Below are 26,859 nucleotides of genomic sequence, written 5' to 3'. Positions count from 1 at the left end.
TACATTCTCAGAGATGTCTGCAAAATACAGATCTGTGAATGGAGAGGTTTAGACCCATTTGATACAAAATGTCTCAATCCACAAGACATGTATCAAAGATATTCTAATACTGTATTGATATATTTTATACATATTGACTGAATTCATTGATACTGCTGGGTATATACTGAATAGAAATCTAGAGATTTTGGAAATTGAGCTCAATCATCAACTTAAAAATGAGTTCGCAACCAAACAAAAAACTCTTTTAGCAATAAAAGATAGACGCTGTGCTTACACAGTATCAGAAAAAAAAAACACCATGCTCCTGATTTGGCCAACAGGCCATGGTGATACCGTACATATAGAAATATAGATTAAATGTGCAAAGAAACCTAAAAGCCTTTTCATGTACACTGGATTTTCTTGAACCATTATCATAATTTTCCAAGAGTGAATTGGCATTTTCTATTGGTAAGAATAGTCTTGCAACTTTCTGCAGATTTTGGTTTCAGACATAGAATGAAAAATAATCTGAAAGCACATAACATTTAGTTATTTTCAATAATTTGCATATTTACTGCTAGTAATATTCATTAATAAAGTCCTTTCAGGTCTTCAATGTCAAATCTAGTATGAGACATTGTAATAGCAAATAAGATTATGCTTTAAACTAAATGATTAACAGATAGCAGCCACTAAATCATCCAGGAAGGTGACTGTTTGACATGCACTTTCCAGGCCACTGAATGGACAGCTATATTAATTTACTGTGGGTGCATGCAACCAACAGTTGCCAACATTTAACTTTGAATGATCAAGCAGTTGATCTGTGAAGGAAAAAGATATGATCAATCAATGAATCACAAGGTCAGTGTAGCTGCCAGTGATTGCAAAACAAGGTCCCAAACACTTAAAAGCAAATCAGAAAAATTATAAATTGCATTTTCTTTACCTTTTTTTAGAAGTATAATTCTCTTTGTTTTTTCTTTCAAACTCAGTACAGTTGAGTATTTACTTTCTTCTACAAAAAATGTAATTGAATTCCAAGTCCATATTTTAATTTTTCAAATTTTATGGTTTGGTTGCGACAACTTTTGGATGAAAATGTATACAAAATCATGTTATAAATTATTCTAGAACTAGGAGCCATAATTCAAGTTATGGGGGAGATGTTTAAACTGGATTGCAGGAAGTTTTACGTTAGCCAGTGAGTTATAAATTACTGGAATAAGTTACCTACATAGGTGGTAGAGGCTGACAGTTTTGGGGAAATTCAAAGGTTACCTACAGGAGGAGGGAAATGCATAAGTTGTCTATTTCCTTTTCTTTTATTAATTATTTATTTTATTTTATTTTTTTATTATTATTATTATTTTACCCTTTTTTTTTTTTTTTTTTTTTGGCTGGTGCAGCATAAGTCTTAGGCTTCCTTGCACCATATGGCCATTACTAATAAAAAAAAAAAAATATATATATATATATATATATAACAGTTAAAAATATATATTAAATAGGTGGGGGATCCCACAGAGCTCTGACGAAGGAGTTTTATTTTCTACTGACCATCGATATTAAAAATAAAAAATATTCTTACCAACACAAACTGTTACTTTATTTTGTCATTGTTATCTAGAAAAATTAATGGCCTATCAATATATATAAAATTTATCAATGTGATATCAAATATATTTTTATACAGTACTTTTTTTTTTTTTTTCTAACTGACCTAATGTATTTGTTTGTTGTTATAATAAAGATTTCTAACGCTCCTTTTTCCTGTAAGCCCTTAGCTTTACTGTTCACGGATTTGCTTGCTGTTCTCAAACATCTTTAGAAATGTAATGTACATTTACAGCAAGATCCTAGTGTATTTCATATACTTTATTACAACTAACATCGTTACCGTGATATTATATAATGTTATATTCTCTTTTTCCTTCTCTGTTGAACAACTTGGAGATATGTACAATAATAAATAAACTTTATTGTTATTATTATTTTTTTTTTTTATTAGAACATTTTCCTTACTAACATCCAACTGAAAGAGATATATTTCATAATGGTGCCTAATCAAAATGGTGAAATATTCTTTTCCTCTAGGAAACACAACTATATGGAACAGTTATTCAGGTAAATGAGGCTCTTGGTGTCCTTGCCATTGTTTGTCCAAATGAATTTCCCCTTCTCGCCTTTGTTTCAATGATTGCTCCTGCCATTTCAAGAGGAAATGCAGTTATAGTAATTCCTAGTCAGCAATATCCAACCTTAGCATTGGACATGTGTCAGGTAGCCTATATTTTGATTTATGTATACTATAGTAAGCTAAATCTAGTTACACTTGCCCACCTCACTTTTTCCTGTTTATGAGAAGGGCAGTGCAGATAATCTTCTCCAAATTGAACCTCCCCAAGTAAAAAATTAGATAACTATGTTGGGGATAGGGAAATTAGTAAATTTTTTAATAATTTTTATTGTTACTTTACTACCTTTTTTGCTGTCTTCTTGCTGCCTTTAATTATATTTACTGATATATTTAATACTTATATTTATATATAAGTTAAATATAAATATTAAATATACAGGTAGTTCCCGACTTTACGAATTAATTCGTTCCTAGTGTGTGTTCGTAAAGTGGGAATTTATTTCCCATATACATAATGTTAAAAATAGGGATTACATTCTCAACAATGAAATTAGTTTTGTTTAAACAATGATTGACTTATCCAAAGAAATGAAAATGTAGCCTGTAAAATCAAGCAAATTATAATAATAAAGCAATTATTTATGACTTACAAATGTTAAAGAATGTTTATTCTTCATCATCATCAACTAAATGCACACTTGTTGATCACTCATTATTGGCTCGGCACTCGTTGGTTTGTTGCACAAGGAGTCGTCTTCTTCAGAAATGCTTCAAGAGGTGTTTGTTTCCAAGATAATCTTCTCTTTTTTTCTTTATAAATTTCAATAACGTGCATAAGCATTTTTTAATGGAACACACAAATTGCAACTAACAATATTTGCTTGGAGTAACAAGTTTACGAAGCTTAAAAAAAAAAAGGAATGAAGAGAAGATTCTGAAAATTTATTTATGTTTTTATTATGATTGAAGATTTCAATAAAGGAGAAACACATTTCACCATAATAACTTAAAAAAACCACACAATTCCAGTTATCAGTATTTTTGCAAATGCAAAAACATGGAGTTTACTACCCGTTTATAATTGCTTGCACTAATGGAAAAGCCCAGTAAACTGGAAAGTGCAAATTGTTTTTATTGTTTTATAGTAGTGACCTACAGAAATGTGTTTTAGAAAAATATCACAAAGGCGTTCAAAATTGATTCTTATATAATGGAACATATGATAACGAAAGTGTAGTGCATTTTAATCTTTGAATTGGTATCTACTGTAATACAATTTACACTATGAAAACGACCTTTCCGAGTGTTATATAGCAAAAATTTCAACCTATGAGGTCATCGAATGAATTACCAAAAAATGTGTTATTGGGTTCACATTATGATATTTTCACGATACGATGGTGTCTCTGGAATGGATTAATATCATAAAGCAAGGGTACACTGTATCATATAGCAACGAGCATGGTTTGAAATGCGGTATTTATGAATGTTTCACATTCATTTTTTGCAATTAATGTTCATATTTTCAATTTTGTTGATACTTGAAAAAAAACCAGTAAACTGTTGAAAAAAAAGCCGTGAATTAAGGTTGAATTTGAAAGTGTCTGCAATTCTGCCCAGACATGATAGGAGGGAGTATATGATGAGATCCTTGTCGATCGATTCGGCCCTGGAAAGATTGTGCAAGGCTCAAGGGGTAGAATTTTTTTCAGCCTGGTCTGTACTTGTTAACAGAAGGGCCTGCTTCTACAGGGATGGGATACACTTAAATAGAAAGGGAGCAAGAATATTTGCTGATGCTATCGAGGCAGTGTTAGGTGGGTCAGAAAACTGCTGGCTTGGGGGGATACAAGGACTAATAGATTAACAGTAGCCACTGGCAGAGGTGAAAGTGATTCTTGCACTGCTTCTATTGGAATGAGCAGAAGCCTGGAAAACAAGATGCAGGATATTTCAGAGACTGCTGGGAGTCATTTCGGTACAAGTAAACACATGGGTTGTGTTAGGATAGCTAAGAAAAAGAACAGGTGCATGTATACTTGCTTGTACACCAATGCTAGGAGTTTAGTAAATAAATTTGATGAATTTGAGGTATTGCTCAAAGCATCAAAGGCAGATATTGTTGGGATATCAGAGACGTGGTGTCACACAGATATAAGGAATGCAGAACTGGAATTTGGGGAGTACGTCTACACAAAGGATAGACAGGATAGGAAGGAAGGAGAGGTTATGCTATTATTTAAGAAACACATAAAATCCAAGGAAGTGAAGCCAGTCGACATTGCTGGACAGTGCAGTGTCGAGTCAGTTTGGTGTGACATAAGCACTGAGAGATCAAAATGGAGAGTAGGAGTGTGCTATAGGCCTAATAACTCTGATGAGTATAATAAGAAACTGTACAGGGAAATAGAGTGGGCCAGTAAATCAGAGAGTCTTATAATGGGGGATTTTAATTTCCCAGATATTGACTGGAATTTGTGGGTTGGTCACTCACACACTAGCAAGGCTTTTGTGGATTTATTGGATGATTGTTTTCTAAATCAGCATGTTCAGGAGGCAACTAGAGGGAGTAATACACTTGATTTGATTATCAGTAGTGATTCTTCATGCATTAAGAATCTGCAGATAGAGGAACCAAAAAACAATGAACCAAAAAACTAGGTGGCAGTGATCACAGTGTGCTGAAGTGGGATTTACTCAAAGAGGTAACTACCATCCCGGGGTAAAGGGAAGGGTTATTGCTTTCGTAAAGGCAACTACAATGGTCTGAAACAGTATTTAAATTCTATACAGTGGGACCAACTGATGATGTTACCAACAGCAAATTCAAAATGGGAAGCATTCAAGGAACTTATCTTGGAAGCTACTAGGCTTTACATACCAACTAAGAAATATTGTTCAAGGTTTAGGCCTAAATGGATGTCAGATGAACTAATCAGACGTATGACAGAGAAGAAAATGCTTGGGATACATATAAATTAACACGTGACACAGAAGCCTATGATAGATATAAGTTGATCTGTAACCAAGTTACAAAGGAGGTTAGGCAGGTGAAGGCAGATTATGAGAAATCTTTGGCAAAGGATGCAAAGAAAAACAGTAAATAGTTCTTTTCTTATGTAAACTCTAGAAGGAAGAGGATGAATCAGATTAGTCCACTTGATATCGATGGTTCAACTGTTGATGATCCTGCTCAGGTAGCTAACAAACTAAATGAATATTTTGCATCGACATTCACACATGAGGAGTTATTCAGCGAGGGGAATGCCAGAGGTGTATTCAACTCTGGCAGTAAGCTAGATAATCTTGTAATAACTGAGTGTAAAGTGGAGGAGAAATTGTTGAAGATAAACACAAGAAAGGCACCTGGGGTGGATGGGATCTATCCAGTTATATTAAAGGAGGCAGCAAAGGAAGTAAGCAAACCCTTAGCTATAATTATGAGAGCTTCCTTGGATTCAGGGCAGGTACCCATAGACTGGAGATTGCAAATGTGACCCCAATTCACAAAGGAAGATCAAAGGCTGACTCAAGTAATTATACACCTGTGAGTTTAACTTCTGTTCCAGGAAAATTAATGGAGGCACTGGTTAAGGAAGCACTGCAGGATCATCTGGACAACACTTCAGTTATAGCTCGGGCACAGCATGGTTTTGTTAAGAGGAAGTCTTGCCTGCCCAATTTGATTGGATACTCTGATGCAGTCACAAAAGAACTGGATGCAGGGAATAACTTTGATATTATATACTTGGATCTTAGAAAGGCTTTTGATACTGTTGCACATGGAAGACTGCTGCACAAAATGGAGCAGTTTGGCATTGGAGACAAATTGCTGCTATGGATAAAGGGGTGGTTGAGGGGGAGAAGACAGAGAGTGGTAATCAATGGACACTGCTCATCGTGGACTAATGTTATTAGTGGAGTCCATCAGGGTTGGGTCCATTATTGTTTTCTGTATTTATAAATAATATTGATGATGGTATATCAAGCTTAATGTCCAAGTTTGCAGATGATACAAAGGTTGGTAGGGTTGTTAAGGACACCACTTACACTATGCTGCTGCAACAGGATCTGGAAAGGTTGAGCAGATGGGCTGAGAGGTGGCAAATTAAGTTTAACATTGACAAATGTAAAGTACTACATATGGGAAACAGCAACCCCAGAGCAACGTATCAACTCTGTGGTACTACACTGACAGTGGTAGAGAATGAAAAGGACCTGAGGGTAATTGTGCAGGCAGATATGAAGTTCTCTGAGCAGTGCAGATGGACTGCAAGAGTAGCTCATGGTGTCTTATCAATGATATACAGGAATTTTTCTAGCAGGGATAAGGAGGTGATTATTCCCTTGTAGCAATGGTCAGGCCATACCTTGAGTATTGTATACTTGAGTATTGAATATTGTATACAGGTCTCCAGATATACAGTATTGTATATCTGGAGGCCTCATTTCAAGAAGGATGTAGAGCTGCTGGAACGAGTACAGAGAAGGGCAACAAGGTTAGTGAATGGAACAAAGGGTTGCTCTTACGAAGAAAGGCTTAAGTTTTGCAAAATATAGTGTCTGGAGACTAGGCACCAGCGAGGTGATCTGATAGAGGTGTATAGAGCCTTGAATGGTTTGAGCATGCTCAATGCTGATGGGATTCTGCCTCTTGCTCAGAATAATCATCTGAGAGGGCATAAATTCAAATTGAGGAAAGACAGATGTAGGATAGGTGTCCGGAAATTTGTCTTTAGCCAGCGGGTAGTTGGTTAGTGGAACTGACTTCCATCCCTTGTTGTGGAAGTTGATAGCCTAAATAAATTTAAGGCTCAGCTGGACAGGTATTTTGAATGAATGGATGGGTGAAGTGGAAGGGTTTTTTTTTTTTTTTTTCTGGCTGATGCTGCATAAGCTTGCTTTCTTGCATTATATGCCTATGCTAATGCTAACCCGGGAACTCGTAAAGCAGGAAATGCCTGTATAAGTAAATATAATTATTTATATAAGTAAATATATATATATATTTATATATATTTATATATAGACTTATATTTAACTTACCGTGGATCTTCTTACTTCATTTGTAAAGGCCTTTCTGCAAATTTCAGTGCAATTCAAATTGATGTGTCCTCCAGTCTTAAACAAGAAAAACAACAAATTTTAAAAATTCTTCATTACCATTGCAACTTTGCTGGTCTGATTCCCAAAAAGGTTTAATTACAAAATTATTTATTCCAGAAGTTACATTTTTAACAAAAACACTTGGAAATGGTTTTCTCCCAGCATGTTTTCTAGCTTTCTTTTATCAGGACACTGTTCCTTAAATTTTTAAGCTTATCTATTTCCATATTTCCAGTTCCAAACTTTGTCTTTGTGATTCTGTCGAGAATTCTACCCACATTCTTTTCTTTTGCCCTATTTACAATGAATATTGGTCACAGTTACTGTCTGATGCTCGTCCTCTTACTCCTTGTCGGGAACAGGGGCGGCTTGTCCATAGGCACTGCGGCGCCCGAGCTATGATATACAGTGAACGGAGTTATATGAAATTTTGTGAAGAACAATGCAAGGCAATGAATATTTTTATTAACAGGACCCGCATATAGTATGTGCATCCTCTATTTCCAGTAATCATTTCAATAATGTATAAAAACATGAAATCGTTTCCAACTTTGAAATTTAATTAACTTTAGGCCTCATTGTGCGCCAGGCAGTGAAACATTTTGCATTCCAGTGAATATCTGGTAGTTGGTTGCCATTGGCAACTTGCCAATATACATTTTTTATAGGCGAAACAAATCAAAGTCACTGTAAAGCACACAGTTTAGATTTCATGGTTGACCATGATGGGCGTGTAGCCACAATGTCGGTGTCTTTTTGTCATTCACCCGAATTCTCATTAAGTAACTAAATAATATCAGTGTTAAGTTGATACTCAACATTCAGCAGTGTAATTATGTGATTACAGCTTAATTGTGAATTGAGCTTGTACTTGGTAAGTTGAAGTTGTTATGAGGTGATGTGTAAGTAAAACATTATTTCTACGACACACGATTTTGTTAAATTTGATTCGATTGTGGCCTCCATGCTTCCCCATGAAGTAAATTGCGTGACAGTGAATAAACTTCAGCAACTTTGTTTTTCACAATTATCTCTCAAAAAAAAAAATGCGATTAAAAAAGAAGGCTGCCCCACAACAAAGATTCAAATTTCTCAGTGAGGAATAAGTAATAATAAGAAATATATTCACAGTTTTAAAACTGAATGGAATGGTACCAAAGGAAACGTTAGCTTTGTGGTCATGAAGTTAAAAATGCATTGTTTTGTTTTCCATGTTTGCTGTTTGGAGGTGACTTAACATGGACAAAAAGTGGCTTTACAAACATAAACAAAGTGAAAAAAAAAACTCTAAAACATGAGAGTTTGAAGAAACATATTGATAATGTGATTTCACTATCGCTTTTAGGAAGTGTAAATATTAAAGAATAGCTTATTGAGGCCAACAGACTGCATTCAATTTTGTGGACAGTTTGAAATTCCTTTACATGGACATGACGAAAAAAACTATTCTAAAAATCCAGGAGTATTCAGAGGATTAATAAATTTCGCCTGTACGTTAGATTCCAATTTAAAGAACCATTTAGAAAGTAATGCAGCATTTAAAGGCATTTCAAAAACTATTCAGAATGATATAGTAGTAGTGGCACATGATGCAAGAAAGCAAGTGTAGGAGCCTATGCAGCATCAGCCAAAAAAAAAAAAAAATCACACCATTCCCTCCAAATGCCTGTCCAGTTCCTCCTTAAATTTATTTAATCTATCAACTTCCACAACGACAGATGGAAGTTTGTTCCAGCAATTAACCACCCACTGGCTAAAGGCAAATTTCTGCACATCTATTCTACATCTGTCCTTTCTTAATTTGAACTTATGTCCCCGTAGGTTGGTAATCTGAACAAGTGGAAAGATCCCATCAGAATTCAGCGTGCTCAACCCATTCAAGGCCTTATAGACCTCAATCAGATCACCGCGCAGGTGCCTAGTCTCCAGCCACTGCAATTTGCAGAACTTAAGCCTCTCTTGGTAAGAGAATCCCTTCATTCCCCTCACCAATCGTGTTGCTCTTCTCTGTACACGCTCAAGCAAATCTACATCCTTCCTAAAATGAGGCCTCCAGACCTGTACGCAATACTCAAGGCGTGGCCTGACCATTGCCTTATACAGAGGGACAATCACCTCCTTTTCCCTGCTAGCAAAATTCCTATATATCATTGACAAAACCCCATGACCCGCCCTAGCAGCCTGTCTGCACTGCTCAGAAAACTTCATATCTGACTGCACAATTACTCCCAGGTCTTTTTCATTTTCTACCACCTTAAGTGTACTACCACACAGTTGGTACGTTTCTCTGGGGTTACTTCTACCCATATGCAGTACTTTGCATTTGTCAAGGTTGAACTTCAGTTGCCACTTCTTAGCCCATCTGCCCAAATTATCTAGATCCTGTTGCAGTAGCACACTGCCATTACTGTCATTAACAGCCCTGCCAACCTTTGTGTCATCTGCAAACTTCGACATTAAGCCTGATATACCTTCATCAATATCATTGATAAATACACAAAACAACAGTGGACCCAACACCGAACCCTGTGGGACTCCACTAATAACATTAGTCCACGAAGAGCAGCACCCATTGATTACCACCCTCTGTCTTCTCCCACTTAACCATCCTTTTATCCATTGTAGCAACTTACCCTTAATACCATTCTGCTCCAATTTGTACAGTAGTCTTCCATGCGCAACAGTGTCAAAAGCTTTCCTGAAATCCAAGTATATGATATCAAAATTATTTTTTGCATCCAGTTCCTTTGTGACCACATCATAATAACCAATCAAATTTGTCAGACAAGACTTTCCCTTAACAAACCCATGCTGTGTTTGAATCAATGCATCTTTAACCAGCGACTCCATTATTTTACCCGGAACAGAAGTTAAACTAACTGGTCTGTAATTACTCGTGTCACCCTTCGATCCAGCTTTGTGAATTGGGGACACATTTGCACATCTCCAGTCCGTGGGAACCTCCCCTGAGTCCAAGGATGCTCTCATAATTATGGCTAAGGGTTTGCTTAGTTGCTTTGCCGCCTCCTTTAAAATAACTGGATAGATCCCATCCACCCCAGGTGCCTTTCTTATGTTTAACTTCAACAATTTCTCCTCCACTTTGCTCTCAGTTATTACAAAATCATTAAGCACACTGCTACAATTTGATAACCTTCTTCCATTTTCAAATTGTAATAATTCCTCACGTGTGAATGTAGATGCAAAATACTCATTCAGTTTGTTTGCTATCTGAGCAGGATCATCAACAGTGGAACCATCGATGTCAAGTGGACCAATCATATTCATCCCCTTCCTTTTAGAGTTTATATAAGTAAAGAAATCCTTGCTGTTTTTCTTAGCATCTTTTGCCAAAGATTTCTCGTAATCCGCCTTCGCCTGCCGAACCTCCTTTGTGACCTGATTACAGACTAGCTTATATCTGCCACAGGTTTCTGCGTCACCTGATAATTTATATGCATCCCATGCATTTTTCTTCTCTGTCACGAGTCTCATTAGTTCATTTGATAACCATTTAGGCCTAAACCTTGAACGATATTTCTTAATCGGTATATAAAGTCTAGTAGCTTCCACGATTAATTCTTTGAATGCTTCCCACTTAGAATTCACTGTTTGTAACATCGTCAGTTGATCCCACTGTACAGAATTTAAAAACTGTCTGAGACCACTGTACTCCCCTTTACGGAAGCAAAAACCCTTTCCTTTACCCCTGACGGTAGTTACCTCTTTGAGTAAATCCCACTTCAGCACACTGTGATCACTGCCACCTAGTGGTTCCTTTATCTGCAAATTCTTAATACACGAATGATCACTGCTGATAACCAGATCAAGAGTGTTACTTTCTCTGGTTGCCTCTCGAACATGCTGCTGCAGAAAACAATCATCCAATAAATCCACAAAAGTCTGACTAGTGTGTGAGTGACCAACCCACAAGTTCCAGTCAATATCTGGGAAGTTAAAATCCCCCATTATAAGACATTCTGATTTACTGGCCCACTCTATTTCTCTGTACAATTGTTCATTGTACTCATTCAAGTCATTAGGCCTATAACACACTACTACTCTTATTTTTCCTTTCGCAGTGCTTATCTCACACCAAACTGACTCAACAGAGCACAGTTCATCTATATTAACTGGGTGCACTTCCTTTGATTTTATGTTTTTCTTAATTAACAGCATAACACCCCCTCCCTTTCTGTCCTGTCTATCCTTTCTGTACACATTGTACTCCCCAAATTCCAGTTCTACATTCATTATATCTTTGTGACACCACGTCTCTGCTATCCCAACAATATCCGCCTTTGATGTCTTGACCAACACTTCAAATTCATCAAATTTATTTACTATACTTCTAGCATTGGTATACATGCAAACATACATGCTCCTATGCCTATTCCTTGTTACCCTAACACATCTCATATACCCAACTATTCCATGATGACTGCCATCCGTCCCTGAAACCCCAACACCCCTCGCTCCAGGTCGCTTCTTATTCTAATAGAAGTTGTGCAAGAATCACCTTCACCTCTGCCTGCGGTTACTGTTAAACTATTAGTCTTTGTATCTCCCCAAACTAGCAGTTTTCCGACCCACCTAACACTGCCTCGATAGCATCAGCAAATATTCTTGCACCCTTTCTATTTAAGTGTATCCCATCCCTGTAGAAGCAATCTCTCCTGTTAACAAGTACAGTCCAGGCTGAAAAAAATTCTACCCCTTGAGCCTTGCACAATATTTCCAGGGCCGAATTGATCGACAAGGCTCTCATCATGTACTCCCTCCTATCGTGTCTGGGCAGAATTGCAGACACTTTCAAATTCAACCCTATTTCACGGCTTTTTTTCAACAGTGACCTGTACTTGTTGAGTAATTCCGCCGGTCTCCTACTCTTAATATCATTAGTGCCAACGTGTACAACTATATCACCTTTTGTGCCCTTGAAAGATGATATCCGCTCTACAACGTCATCAACCTTTGCCCCTGGCAGACATACCCTGGTCCTGTTCCACCTATCCTTTTTACAAAGGATGTTCCCCGTTTCCCTGACAATAGAGTCACCAACAACTACTAGTTCCTGTGGGACCAGCGCATTCTGCCTTAGGGGTTGCCGCTGTGTTGCGTGATGACCAAGTGCAAGCTCTGGCGTTGATGTTGTTTTTATATTCTTGACTGTTTGCTGCAAACATGCCAGGATGAAATAAAAAGAGAAATTAAAGAAGCTTCATTCGTAGCTGTCATGGCTAATAACACAACAGATGTTTCAGAACATATACAAATGGTAATTGTTCTGAGATGTGAACTGAATGGAGACATTGTTTAGTGTTTTTGGGGTTTTTTTTCACTCTGGAAAACCAAACAGCAGATGGAATATCAAAGTGCATTTTAGATCAATTAGACATAATCCTTGGAAGGAAATATTCAAAACTGGTTGCTCAGACATTTGATGGCGCAAGTGTGATGAAAGGCAAGAAAGGTGGAGTTCAGGCTAAAATAAAAGAAGTGTACAAAAAATGCACATTTTATTCACTGCTATGCACACCAACTGAATCTGATGATGAGAAATGCAGCAAGTAGTACCCGAGATTCAAGAATATTATTTTCAAACCATGTTGATACCAACATTTTTCTCAAGATCACCACAGCGTCTCTCTGTTCTCGGAAAGCATATGGACAGCCATTTTGCCTGACCTTCCCCTACAAGATGGAACTTCAATTTCATAAACATGAACAGCGTTTATGAAAATTTTGAATCCTTAAAAAGTGCATGATGGAACTACAAGCAACAGAAAATGGAGATAAGACGATTTCAGAAGCAACTGGAATTTTGCACATCTTGAGTAATGAACAAATTCAAGTTCTGGTTAGAACTTTTCATCAGATAATGCCTCACATGGAAGTTATTTATAATCAAATGCAATCTTGAGAAATTGAGCGGTTAAAATACATGAATATATAGGAAATTTTAAGAATGCCATTCTAAAAATCAGGAATTCAATGTACTATGAAAATCCTTCAAAAACACTCATGATTGAAGCGAAGGAAGTATGCGACTATATAAGTGTTGACATAGGTGAGAGATATTCTTTTACAAAGCAATTAATTGCTGCTAAATTGTTTAACAAGGAGAACTTTGTTATTTTTTGTACAAAAATGCCCATGGAAGAGGTACGGGAGACTACTGAGGCATATCCCATGATTGAAAGAGAAAAACTTCTTACGGAATTACTAGTTTTCTATAGCAGACATGACCTACACAATTATTGCAAATTAACTGACTTGCTGAAATTTATCTCAGAAAATAATCTAGCTGAAGTTCTTGGTGAACTTACAAAACTCATAAAAGTTCTTTTGGCCATTCCAATGACTACTTCAGAGCCTGAACACTGCCATTCGACAATAAAAAGAATAAAAACATTTTTAAGGAGCACTATGAATCAGGAAAGGCTAAATGCTGAAGCAATGCTTTCGATAGAGAAAAGCTTGGTCAACAATGCACCAAACTTGAATGAAAAAGTTATTAATCTATTTTCAACAAATAAAAACTGAAGAATTGATTTTGTTTTTAAATAAAAGTTCAAGTCTGTTAATGGTAAATGTCTAGTTAATGTTTTGTAATATTTTTAACTTTCTTATTATTATTACTGTGTATGTCTACATGTCTTATAACCAAAGCAATTTAATGTAACTTTTAGATGCAGCACCCCAAAACATCAGTAATGAGCCTGGTCAGGAATCTGTCCTAATTTCCCCTCCTGCTTTCTTTCAGTCCTTTCAGAATTTCTCATGCTCTGTCTTTGTTAAAAGACAACAGTTATTGTCTGACTTATAAACCTGTTTTGCATTTATTGATCAATATCTATTCTAAATTCATAATTTTAAGTATTCAAAAACTTACTTGTTTCTGTCAGCCTGGTCACACAAATTGTATAATCTGTTAACATCATCTCAACTGTTTGCTCCATATTTTTTTACTATGAAATTTTCCATTGCTTATTTGATTCTAATCATAATTTGAATGTCATGGGCAATAACATAATTTATGTCATTATCTTGTAAAATTTATTGTGAGAACACCTATTCATGTCTTGAACTGATTGCACATTTATTAACTTTAATGGTTAATTCCCTCTGTTTTTTTTTTCTGAATTTGTAATAATTTCTTTGTATAATTTTTTGTGTATTTTGCATCTGTAAATTTTGCAAATTTCCTTTGATGCAAGCAGTTTGTTTAAATATTTGTTTAAGATTGTGTAATTTTCTGTATAATTCCTTTTCTTGCAAACAGTTGAGTGGTTAACTATTTCAGGTTATCTACCTCTAAATGGTTCCCCTGTTTTTAAAGAAAATCTAACTTTAGACAAAATTTCCTTCAGTTTGAATCCCTAATTTAACCTGAAGTGGTTTCTTTCATGATTAGTTCTTTTTTTCTATCTACAGGTATATCTTCTGTCACCACAGCGAAACACAGCAGAGTTGAACTGACATTCCAGGTGCTGCCATTCATCAGACACATACTTTATACTTTTATTAATTTTTATTGTGTGTGTGTTGGTTACTTTTTTCATTCAAAACAGATATTCCAGTACTTACAAGTATTAATAATACTGAGGATGAATAGTACTCACTGTGATCAAGTGACTTACTGGGTTTTCTTGGGATTAAGACTGATGCTATATAAGCTTGCTTCCTTGCATCATCATTGCCACTACTATTATTAATGGGTGCCTCCGTAGCCAAGTGGGAAGGAGCAGCAGTGCGTAGCACACACTTCTTGATTAGACAGGGGTTCGAGCCCGTCATCACCAAATACGGAGGATGCGGAAAGGTCAGGGAATGACCACCGCATATCCCGGAGCAACATGGCCTTAGTTGCTAATGCTCCTAAAAACCAAATAACAAACAAACAAACTATTAATAATAATAATAATAATTAATCACTAGTTTTGCTATACAGTATATGTTTACATATTATTGTTTTTTTTTTAAATAAAATTTATAACTCTTTCCTTTCTCTTTTCTTTCTTTCTTTCTTTCTTTTTCTCTTCTATAACCTTTTCTCATGATACAGTAAACTCTTTAAAATTTGGCACCCTCAGGGATTGAGAATGTCAGATTTTAAAATGTTATGGATTTTAGATAGGTATATCTAGTGATCTTAGCAGTGACTAATTAAGTAAATCTAGTTTAATAGTTTTGGAGAAGCACACATATTTCAATAAATGCTAAGCACTGACAAATGAAATTATTCACATCTATAAATGTTTATAATGACTAAAAGTAAGTACTAGAGAATACAAATATAAACAATAGTTAAACTTGTTAAATGAAAACAAATGGCAGTAAACAAGTGTTGTTTATTATCAAATATTGTGCAAAATCACATCAAATTTTGCACATTTGATAACGTACATTGTCGTTGTCATGTACATTATACATTTGCAGCCCTATGTTATAGCAGTCAGTGTTACTTATTATGAGTGCAGATATGTTACCAGTAATTCATAATCCTAATCACTTTTCAAAATAGGTGAGGTGTGCTACCTAATAATTTTTTTTTAATGCTATCATATATTTTTTAGGTATTAGACACATCAGACCTTCCTGGAGGTGTTGTTAATGTCCTCACTGGATGTGGTGATCATTTAACTCGCCATCTGGCTTTACACCAGGATGTCCAAGGCATATGGTACCACTTACCATCCACAGTTGGTTTATCTTTTGTGGAGCATGTGTCATGTATAAATTTCAAAAGAATATGGGCTAGCATTCCCAACCAGATAAACTGGGACAATGATGAACAAGGTCAAGGAGAACTGTTTCTCTATCATTCAACTCAGAGCAAAACTATATGGTTACCTATGGGAGATATCTTTGCAAATTAAAGTAACATTTATTCTTTAATTGTCAAATATGAATACTTATTAAATAATAGAGACCAATAGTAATTAATGCTTTATTCTGAGAGTCAGCTGGAAAAAAACTGTGTATTACAGTTTCTACTACACCATGTATTTTAGACTTTGTTTACAGCAGTATGCCAATTATTGGTAAATACACACATTATTACTGCCTAATAATTATTGATTCCTTAATTTTATTTTGAATGCATAAATACATGTGTATTGTAGTTGATTTTAGCCCATTATTAAAACCAAGTTATCAATAACTTTTAAATATTAAAAAATGTCTTTAAAATTGATTTGGTAAAATAATGCAGACAAAATTTGTATTTCGTGCTTCATTGATTGACATTGTTGAGCAAGAAACATTTTAAAATATTTAATATGATCTTTGGACAAAATCCTGTTTTGAAATGCTTATAAGAGCCATTCATGAATATTTCAGAACAAATTTTTTATTGGTACTCTACTTACAAGCATTATAAAAATATAATATAATAATCATATTGACAATGGTTAGTTTTTAAAAAAAATTATAACCCAAATAATTACATATGTTAACCTTTAGAGACTTATACTCGTAACTGTATATGAATATTTCTTTTGAATTTTTTTTTTCCGGTAAAAAAATACTAAATTGCCATTAAAATTATTTTAACACTGCACTGCATTTATTTGGGAGCATATTTTAGAAAAGACTAATGACAGAGACTGAATCTATCTTGTCTCTTCTGCAGCTATCACATTTGAAATGTAAAGATAAAATGAAATGAAAAGCCACTAACAAAAGGTTCCACCAGTTTGTGGAGACATTTATTGTCCTGCTTCCCAGTTACTTAGGAAATTCTGATTAGTATGAAAGCCAAACTTAATAAAACTGAATTCTAACCAACCAAGTTTCTAAAAATGTATATGAAGGAAGATTTCATCCACTTGGGAGCCCTGTTCATTTGCTAGGGCCTTGTAGTTCCTTGTCAGAACTATTAGGCCCTAGAAAATGAAAGAAAGGAAAAGGGATAGCATTTCAGTACCCCTAAACCCTACCACAGAGGTTGAGAGGCTGTGCCAATGTGCTGTTGCTACTTCAATCATGGAACCTTTACTGAGCTTATAAAACTAAAAGAATGTTTTGAAATAAGCATGAAATTCTTCCTTTTATACTTATTTAAATAAATTTTTAGACACCTTGGCTGGAATTTAGTTTTATTAGATTTTATTAGTTTGTATATATGCAGTGATCAGGATGTTACTTAGTGAACTGGAAAAGGACAGAAAGAGAAGAGATAAATGTCTGTACTGGTTGGTAGAACCTTCGGTTAGTTTCTTTTTATATTGTTTTCATAAATTTTTGAATGCATTAAACCATTATTTTCCAAAATAGTTTTTCAAATCAACAGTGTAGTGTTAAAATATGTACATTAAATACTTCTGTTGTGAAACAATTATAATTGTGTGCCTTCTTTATAAATCGGCATTTAGGACCATTTTTAAGTGTCCATTTCATTTCTGTCATTCTTGGTTCTGGTAGATTGTTAAAACACAACTGCTATAAGTAAAGTAAAGTAAAGTGCAGCCATTATCAACCCACTGCAGGATGGAAGCCTCCTCAACAATTCATGCTGAGGGAAATGGACCATAATCTGCCACGCTGGTCCAGTGTGGATCGACCGTATTCAGCAGTCAGGGGCTTGAAAACTGGTCTACTCAAAGAGCGTGTGCTACTGCACTCCCGCTCCTGACCACTTGGCTACAGAGGCCGTTATACTTGATACTAATTGATATGCAGCTGATATAATTTTCATTTTCTACTTATGAAAAATATCTATATATGATTTTGGTAACTCTGTTTTCCTGATTGTTTACATCTATTTTGATTACTCATGGTTGCTTTGATAATGCTTTGCCCATCACACGTCAGGCACTTAATTATTAGTAGGTATTTAATGTTATGATATTACAGGAAGCATGGCAGCATTATTTTTAGACAACATGTAGATAAAAATTATTTAACTTGTCTGAAAATTAATATTTTTTTTCTTTAATTTATATATTGTGACATCTTTTTCCTAATGATATCATTTGTTTTAAATATGTCAAGATGTATACTATGAAAATAACATCCTTGTGTGAAAAAGTGGAACAAATTCTTTTTGTTCTCCTTTTCACAGCCTATTGTCACCCCAAAACATTTTCCAGCTTTTAGTACATACTTTCATCGGTGTAGACATTCCTTAAACACTGCTTTTAACACAGAGGAGAACATAAAAAATACGATTGGCTAGAATGAGCCCACCCACACATTATTGACAATTATATCTCTTAATTATTTTACTCGGTATGATTTAAAAAATTGTGTATATTTGCTTCTCAGTAACACTCTCATGCTGCTAGTCATAATGATGATTATAGGTATATGTGGTGGTTTGTCACTTCCTTTATGTGCTTGAGGTCAGTTTGTCCAACTTGTGTAGAAGGGAAAAAAAAAACCTTGGAATAAATTATGGGAAAAATCACATTTCATCATATTTCCACTTTCACTTCAGCCTCAGTAACTCAAACCCAAGTAAAAAGGTCCATCAGAAATTTCTTGAGTCTAAGATAAGATTCAAAATCATATCTTTCCAAATGGTTGACTATACAACCATTGTTTTGTCTCTCTCTCTCTCTCTCTCCCCCCTCATCCCTCAACATTCTTAATATGTTGCTTATTGAACAGTCATTATATTATTTTAAAATATTATTAATATTTTTAATGATGTTAATTGTCCTACTGAACAAGTTCCTCATGAGTTATGGGAATCTGTTTTACCAGATTTTATGATCATTCATTTCATTTATGATCATTTAGAGACAATATCACTCTCACAAAAGATAATTACTGTTGCATGTCTCTGAGTATTACCATATCTAGTCAAGTTTTTTTTTTTTTTCTCTCTTTCCCTTTACTAGTGATTCCACTTGTATCTGTATTTAGTTATGGAAGTAAGTACATGATATAAATAAATCATCAACATATATATATTTTTTAACTTTTAAGTTGTTATCACATTTCATTGTTGGTCACACTTATTAAAGAAATAATCCTGATAGATGGCAAAAATATCATTTCATCCAGTGTTGATCTTGGGAGTCTTATGTTCCAGCAGCAGAAAAACTGGAACTTTTTTCCTTTATAATGCTTTAAAATAGCATGCAATGTAAGTATGTTATATTTATGTCAGTACCTGAGATCATAGTCATTTTTCCTATTTAGATTTTAATTCCATAACTATTTTAGAAAAATAATAATTAAGGCAATTTGCAATATTTCTTTATACCTGATCATATTGAAACTTTGACATTCTCTTTCCTCTTTGAATATCTGAAGTTTTTAAAGTAAGAGTTCTTGACATATAAGTTAGTGCAAATGCATTATATCTATACACAGTAAATTAACCAAGGTTATTATAGTGACATTGTTTGATTGCATCTCATATTGTGAATGCCTTCATAATGAGTTGCATATTTGGTTATACTTCAAGTAATGCATCCCCAATAGAGTAGACTATTGTTACTTATTCTCTGTGGATGCTACCACCCATATGGTCATTTCAGGGCTATTTGGCCCTTCATCAGTTTTGGTACCATGTTGGTGGCATACTATTAGGGTACCTACTTATTCTCAGTAGATACCACCACTCACTCATTCACCGATGAAGGGCCAAATATCCCTGAAATGAGCATCTGGATGGTAGTACACTGAGAATAAGTAACAATAGTCTTCTCTATTGGGGAAGCAGTACTTATTCAAAGTATAATCAAACTCATGAAGGTATTCCCATTATGAGATGTAATGAAACGATGCCAATATAATAACTTTGGTTAATTTACTGCATAATGACATGATGCATTTGCACTAACCTATATGCCTGTAAATTTTCCTGGAGTCTGATTCTGCCCTGAATCTTTATTAAGTAAAAGTTCCTATTATCGAGAGAAAGATTTTCCCATTTCTTTTACTAAATGATGTGTACGTATTTCTGCCTGATAATTTTCAAAATGAATGTAAAGTAAATTTAAGTTAAAATAATTCAATCTTCTCACAAAATGTGTTATATGCTTCAGCGATTGATACTGAGTAGGAAATATGAATAAATACTCATTATTTTTCTAACGATATTCTTATATTGTGCAATGTACTTTAACCCATAAGTAAGCACATGTTCATCTTTCGATATAAACGGTCATGTGAAGCTTGGACAGAGCCCTATTTTTAAAATGCTTATTGCAGAATCATTCGTGAATATTTCTGACCATTTTTTTTTATTGGTACACCACTTATTATAAAAATATAATAATCATAATGGCAATGGTTAGCTTTTTAAAAAAAATTATAATCCAAATGATTTCATATGACAATCTTTAGAGGGTTGTAACTGCATGTGAATTTTTTTTCTCGATCTATTATTCTAAAATTCTATTAAAATTATTATATTTATAATAGCAATAGCTTTTTTCTTTTCATTATGAAGTTTATGAAGCTTCATAACTGAAATATGTGCTATTTTTATATCCTTCATTTTAAATGTTTATGATGTGGCTGCGTATAAATATTTGTTCTTAAATCTTTTTTCCAACTGATTGGCAATGTCAGTAGTTACCATTTTCTTTAAATGATCACACAGCTTAATGGGTCTAACCCCCCACCTCCCCCCACAGCCAAATACAAATAGAAAAGTTATAATCAAGTTCTTTTCAAAATTTGTATTATATCCCTAATGGGTGGGCATGCTTTATGCAGTTTGTACACCAAAAACAGAAAAAATTTAAAAATTAAAATGTCTGTTATAATTGCTCCAGTATGAGTTTTAGTATTTCTCAAGTATGATATTCACCTACAGTCTTCAATAATTTTTAGTTGGAGAAGTGTAGTTATGAGCAATTCTTTACATTTGTGTGTTTGTAATTAAAGTATGCAGCCTTGCTTTTGTGTTTATTTTCCATACAGCTTTGGATTTGGCTACCTGCTTGCTTCATGCTGCTGTTATTAAGATATTATTCTTATTATTTAATATATTGTCAGAATAAAGAATAAAATTATAAAGTACACTATTTAAATTACTTTTTGGCTTTTATTCCAAAAAAAAAAGCAAGCTAAATATATTTGCTTTTGGCTTTTTTTTTTTTTTCCTTTTGCTTCACCTACTAGAGAATTAACAAATTAAAAGTAGCTTTTCCCTTTGATTACACAATGTAATTTTTTTATGCCTTAAGCATGATGAACTCCAGCCATAAAATCCAAAAGTAATTTCCCTTTATATTGCATAATTAGTGTTAATCTTAAGTGACATTATGTTGAGTATTGAATATAGTAATGAATGAAAGCACAAGGGACACAATGTTCATATATAATTTCTTTAATCATTCATTCATTCTCAATAATTCCACTCTGATGATGGAACTTTAGAATATTCAGTGAAACCTATCTACCAAATGTGCCAAATGGGTTAAATTGATTGGTCACTGAAGTTGTGAGAGAATTTCTCGACCTCCTTCCTAAAAAGTGGAATTTCACAGTATAAAAAGGTTTAATCTCTCGTGTGAAGGTAGTGAAAGTTTTAACATTCCTAACATTCTATTTTTGAGTAGAAAATAGTTTTATAACCATATTACTCAGCAACATACCATGTTACTTATGGGTCAGAACTTCTCAAAATGTAAAGTACAAAATTGTACAAATCTATTGTTCATTCATAGGACTTAATAATTTGACCGAAATTTAAATGAACTCATTTTTTACTGATTTTCTTTATCAAAAATGTTGACTTTTTCTGTTGTCTTGGAAAGAAGGAAAGATATAAAATAGGCTATGAAATGTTTGTTCTTTTATAATTTGTTGTCCTAAATTTCTTACTGTATTAATGAACTCTGGGATTTTCAATGTACAGTACTCATGTATTAATGAACTCTGGGATTTTCAATGTACAGTACAATGTACAGTGTACAATACTGTCCTAAAAGTTATTGACAGAATCGAGTTGTGATAGTATGAATTTATAAATATAAAAATAAAAATTTTTATTTTTATGAAATTGTTTTGTTTTAATGTTGTGTTTATTTTTATGGAATGAAATGAATGAAAGTACTGGATTGATATTAGAATGACCATGCAATGCAAAGAAATAGCAGATAATTTATTCCAGGTGTCCAACCATTCTTTGGCTAAAGATAAACTTACAATGACCAAATGTATTGTACTTCCTGCAATTTATATTTATGACCCATGGTCTTAAATATAAATTGCAGGAAGTACAATTAAATATAAATTCCCCTATCAACAAGAATATTCCTCCCTAACTTGTTTTACACATTCCATTTATGGCTTCAATTCCTCAATTGTAATCATGAATAGTAATATGAAATGCAGTAGACTTTCCATAAGCAGAATTCTTCAATATTTCAGACAGTCTACCATCAACTCCTCCATATGAATTAATTCTTGATATGAGGTTTCAGGGAATATTTTAATAGACAACAAAATATGACAGGTTTGAGGTGTGCATTATTGTGTTGGGCACTTGATCACTGAGAACTTTTTCAGTGATCAACTTATCTTTATGCATTGATGCATATAGATAAGTTGCTCCCTCAAAACTTGCCAGTAGCAAGTTTTGCTACTGGCAAGTAGCAAAACTTGCCATTCAAATTGGTGATCCTAGCATCAATCTTTAGGGAGCAGGAAGTTCCCCATAATCAAGTATGTAATGCTGCCTCAAATCTCTCATATCTAATTAATTCTTGTTAAGTCAAGACTGTATTTAATGCTATCCTTGATAAATTGACATTTACATAATTTGGTCCCATAAAACTAGATCATCAAAAATTTGTCTGAGTGGGCTAAATCCAAGGCAGGAGTGAATGGGGAGAATGTCAATGGCATGTTCATTACATCAATAAATGAAAGACTTTTGGAATAAGCAGTTGGACAGCACCCACAAAATAAAAAATATATTTGTAGGTTCATAAACATAAATTGTAGTTTCATAAATGATAATTTCAATAGTTAGCTTAACCCAGCAGCATTTGCATGGGACTCAACAGATCCCTCTCTCAAAAATAATTGGTATGCATTAACCGTTAATTAATGATTAAAAATCTGAAATTTTTTATTTTTTTATTTTCCTAACTATAGTCAAACTTTAATTTTAGACATTTTGAAAGTGAAAAATTATTGGTTAGTTGGAACTATTTATGAAAAGAACCTGACAAGTCCTTCACAACTATTTACTATTTTTGCCTATGAGTTCATTATGCTAGTGATGAAATCAAAGTGTTCCAAAAACTCATGTTGTTCACATCTGGTGAGTATGGGCTTGGCACACCCAGGATCCTGAGCTATGTATCATAATTCTTCTCTTTCTTGGTGATTCCCTTCTGCTTCTCTCTCTCTCTCTCTCTCTCTCTCTCTCTCTCTCTCTCTCTCTCTCTCTCTCTCTCTCTCTCTCTCTCTCTCTCTCCCCCTTCCCTCCCCCTAGGGTAATTCAGAATTTTTTTTTTTTTTTTTTTTTTGGCTGGTGCAGCATAAGCTTCAGGCTTCCTTGCACCACATGGCTAATAATAATAATGTGTTGTTTGAAATTAGTGCATCAACTGACATGGCAGAGGCATCTGATACAGAAAGTAGCTCCTCTTTGATTTATGTTTAATCACTGCACAAAATGTGTTTTGTATCTTGATTATTATTATATCGATGTAAAAAGGGTTTTTTGCTTTTATTATTTTTATTATTTATCTATTTATTCCTTTTATGAAGCATTTGTATATGCACATATATAAGTGTGAAATTTTGCACTCTTTGAAAGGTGTCTAAACTGGAAAAAAATTAAAAAACTATTAGTTCATGTTTTTTATGATTGCAACTTTGCTTTTTCATTTTTAGCAGAATTAATTTTTGCTGTTTATTTTAAATAACCTAAAAAACATTTTTTAAATATTTAAATTTTTATCAAAAATTAAAATATTACATACAGTGAGAATAAATCCATATAAAAAGAGAAATAATTTTATACTGCAAATAGAATTTACAAAAAAAAAAAAATTCCAAAAACAAAAAATTTGGGCACCTATAAGGTTCTGCATGACTATATTTGCTACACGCTGGGGCACAACTGTTGCTGGGTTAATAATATTAAGGCAAATTTTTCACCATTTCTGCTTTTACTAGAACTCATTGTTGCAACTTTAAAGGTGGCTCTCCAGATGTTTATCAGTGAGATGTGCTTTGATTTTATATGCCTCGTTGCAATAGTTCAGTTTACCAATATCCGCAATAAGGCCTCTAAGGTTGGGATTATTCATACCACAAATTTGAACAGATACGCCAACCTTTAAAACTGATTTAATAATAAAATAAAATAATACAAAAGGCTGTAAAATAATATTTACAAAATTTGATTATTTACAAAAAACTAGTTTAAAACAAAAATAAAATAAGTAAATACGTTAAAATGCATTAAAAATATAAATTTAAAAGCGATAAAAACACTATTGAAGCTTTCGGAGGTGTCTACCTCCTTCCTCAGCAATAATGAAACTTAAGTGACACATCCTTAAATAGGCTTCAATAGTGTTTTTATCACTTTTAAATTTATATTTTTAATGCATTTTAACGTATTTACTTATTTTATTTTTGTTTTAAACTAGTTGTTTGTAAATAATCAATTTTTGTAAATATTATTTTACAGCCTTTTGTATTATTTTATTTTATTATTAAATCAGTTTTAAATGGTTGGCATATCTGTTTAAATTTGTGGTAAGTTTACCAATATTATTATTATTATTATTATTATTATTAGCTATATGGTGCAAGGAAGCCTGAGGCTTATGCAGCACCAGCCAAAAAAAAAAAATTACCGAATTACCCCAAAAGAGAGAGAGAGAGAGAGAGAGTCAAAAGGGAATCACCAAGAAAAAGAAGAATGATGATATCCAGCTCAGGACCCTGGGTGTGCCAAGCCCATACTCACCAGATGTGAGCCCCCCGGGGTGATGAAATCACCCCGGGGTGAAATCACCCAATATGATGAAACATGAGTTAAGCCGAATATATGTGAGGTTATTATAAACATCCCAAGCCTATATATATTTAGGCCTTATTTAATATAATTTTGGCTAGCATTATTTCCTATGTTATGGATCCAATATCTGCTTTTCGGGACCATTGATGTAGCTTAGTGTCGGGTGGAAGCATGTGGTAATGCGCATATGCACGGGTCAATCATGGCTCAAGCCCACATGGTGGCTTTTACAGTTCATGATTGTGCTCATTGTCAAAATAATAAATTGTAAATTCCTCTGACCTAGTCATGTCAGATTATAAACAAAAGCATGTAGCTGCATTAAATTGTAATATATTATGCCCTGCTCAATCTGCAGCCCAATTAGGCTGCAGATTGAAGTTTCTGGGTTTAAAGCAATAAGGTGTGAAATGTCAGATAATATTTAATTTTAATGTCAAAATTTTAATTCAGAAAATACCTTTTATGTATATTTTTAAAATTAAGTTGTTTAGAACCATACAAAACCATGATCCTGGTAGTCCACTAATAATAATAGCATTAGTAGAGGCATATGATGCAAGAAAGCAAGCTTATTCAGCATCAGCCAAAAAAAAAAAAAAAAAAAAAACCCTCTCCCATTTCACCCCTCCGTTTGTTCGAAATACCTGTCCAGTTGAGCTTTAAATTTGTTTAGGCTATCAACTTCAACAACAAGTGATGGAAGTCAGTTCCACCAACCAACCACCCGCTGGCCAAAGGCAAATTTCCGCACATCTATCCGACATCCGTCCTTCCTCAATTTGAATTTATGCCCTCTGAGGTGATTATTCTGAGAAAGATGAAGAATCCCATTGGCATTGAGCATGCTCAAACCATTCAATGGGATTCTTCATCTTTCTCAGAATAATCACCTCAGAGGGCATAAATTCAAATGTCTTTAATAGTCTGTCACTACTAAAGTATTGTAGCAGTTGTTACTTCTTCTTATGTTGTTATTTGGTTTTTAGGAGCATTAGTAACTAAGGCCATATTGCTCCGGGGATATGCAGTGGTCATTCCCTGACCTTTCCGCATCCTCTGTATTTGGTGGTCATGGGCTCGAACCCCGGTCTAATCAAGAAGCATGTGCTACGCATTGCTGCTCCTGCCCACCTGGCTACGGAGGTGCCCTTCTTCTTATAGTTTAAGTTAGCAATTTTTGAAAGCAACTCTAATAATTCATTGGTGACAGAATTATCAGCATCACAGTCTTGTAACAAACCACCCAGCTTAAACCTCATTATTTGTCTACAGATTCCACTCTGAAATTCACAAGTTATTGTATAAATAAGATTAAGATAATAGATAACTTTTCGCACAGCTCATTTATTTCTAGTGGTAAAAAGATAAAACAGTCAATTATTTTATATTTGTTGTATTTAGAACAAAACTAATTCTTCATCAAACAGGTTGAAATCCTAAGAATTAAAATAAAACTTTATACAAAGCAAATTTGAAGTTTTCTATACTGTGGAAATTTATGCATTACAACAGGACCAGCCGTTGTTTGTTAATCAATAACAAAGCAAACCACAAGGTAATCTTTGAATCCAAGGATATCATGGACTGAAATTCTCCTGCAGTCCAGTTTTCTTGAAGCACTTGATTACTGGCATATATTTGAGTTCTAAATGCTCCACTTGCATTCAAG

General features: G+C 34.1%; 1 protein-coding gene across 1 annotated transcript in view; it reads left to right on the top strand.

Annotated features, from left to right (window-relative positions):
* The window catches only part of LOC150076668 (aldehyde dehydrogenase family 16 member A1-like), a 111,334-nt gene extending 95,221 nt beyond the window's left edge, over nt 1-16,113 (top strand). Inside the window, exons 12-13 of the mRNA XM_090386600.1 lie at nt 2,083-2,268; nt 15,811-16,113. Coding sequence (XP_090242726.1) covers nt 2,083-2,268; nt 15,811-16,113 — 489 coding nt within the window. The remainder of the gene's footprint in view (nt 1-2,082; nt 2,269-15,810) is intronic.
* The last annotated feature ends 10,746 nt before the right edge of the window (nt 16,114-26,859 follow it).

Source organism: Mastigoproctus giganteus, chromosome 12, assembly GCF_048544385.1.
Source record: "Mastigoproctus giganteus isolate SK-2022 chromosome 12, ASM4854438v1, whole genome shotgun sequence".
NCBI lineage: Eukaryota > Metazoa > Arthropoda > Arachnida > Uropygi > Thelyphonidae > Mastigoproctus > Mastigoproctus giganteus.
Note: the sequence above shows the minus strand (reverse complement) of the source record. Positions and strands in the feature narration are given on the sequence as shown.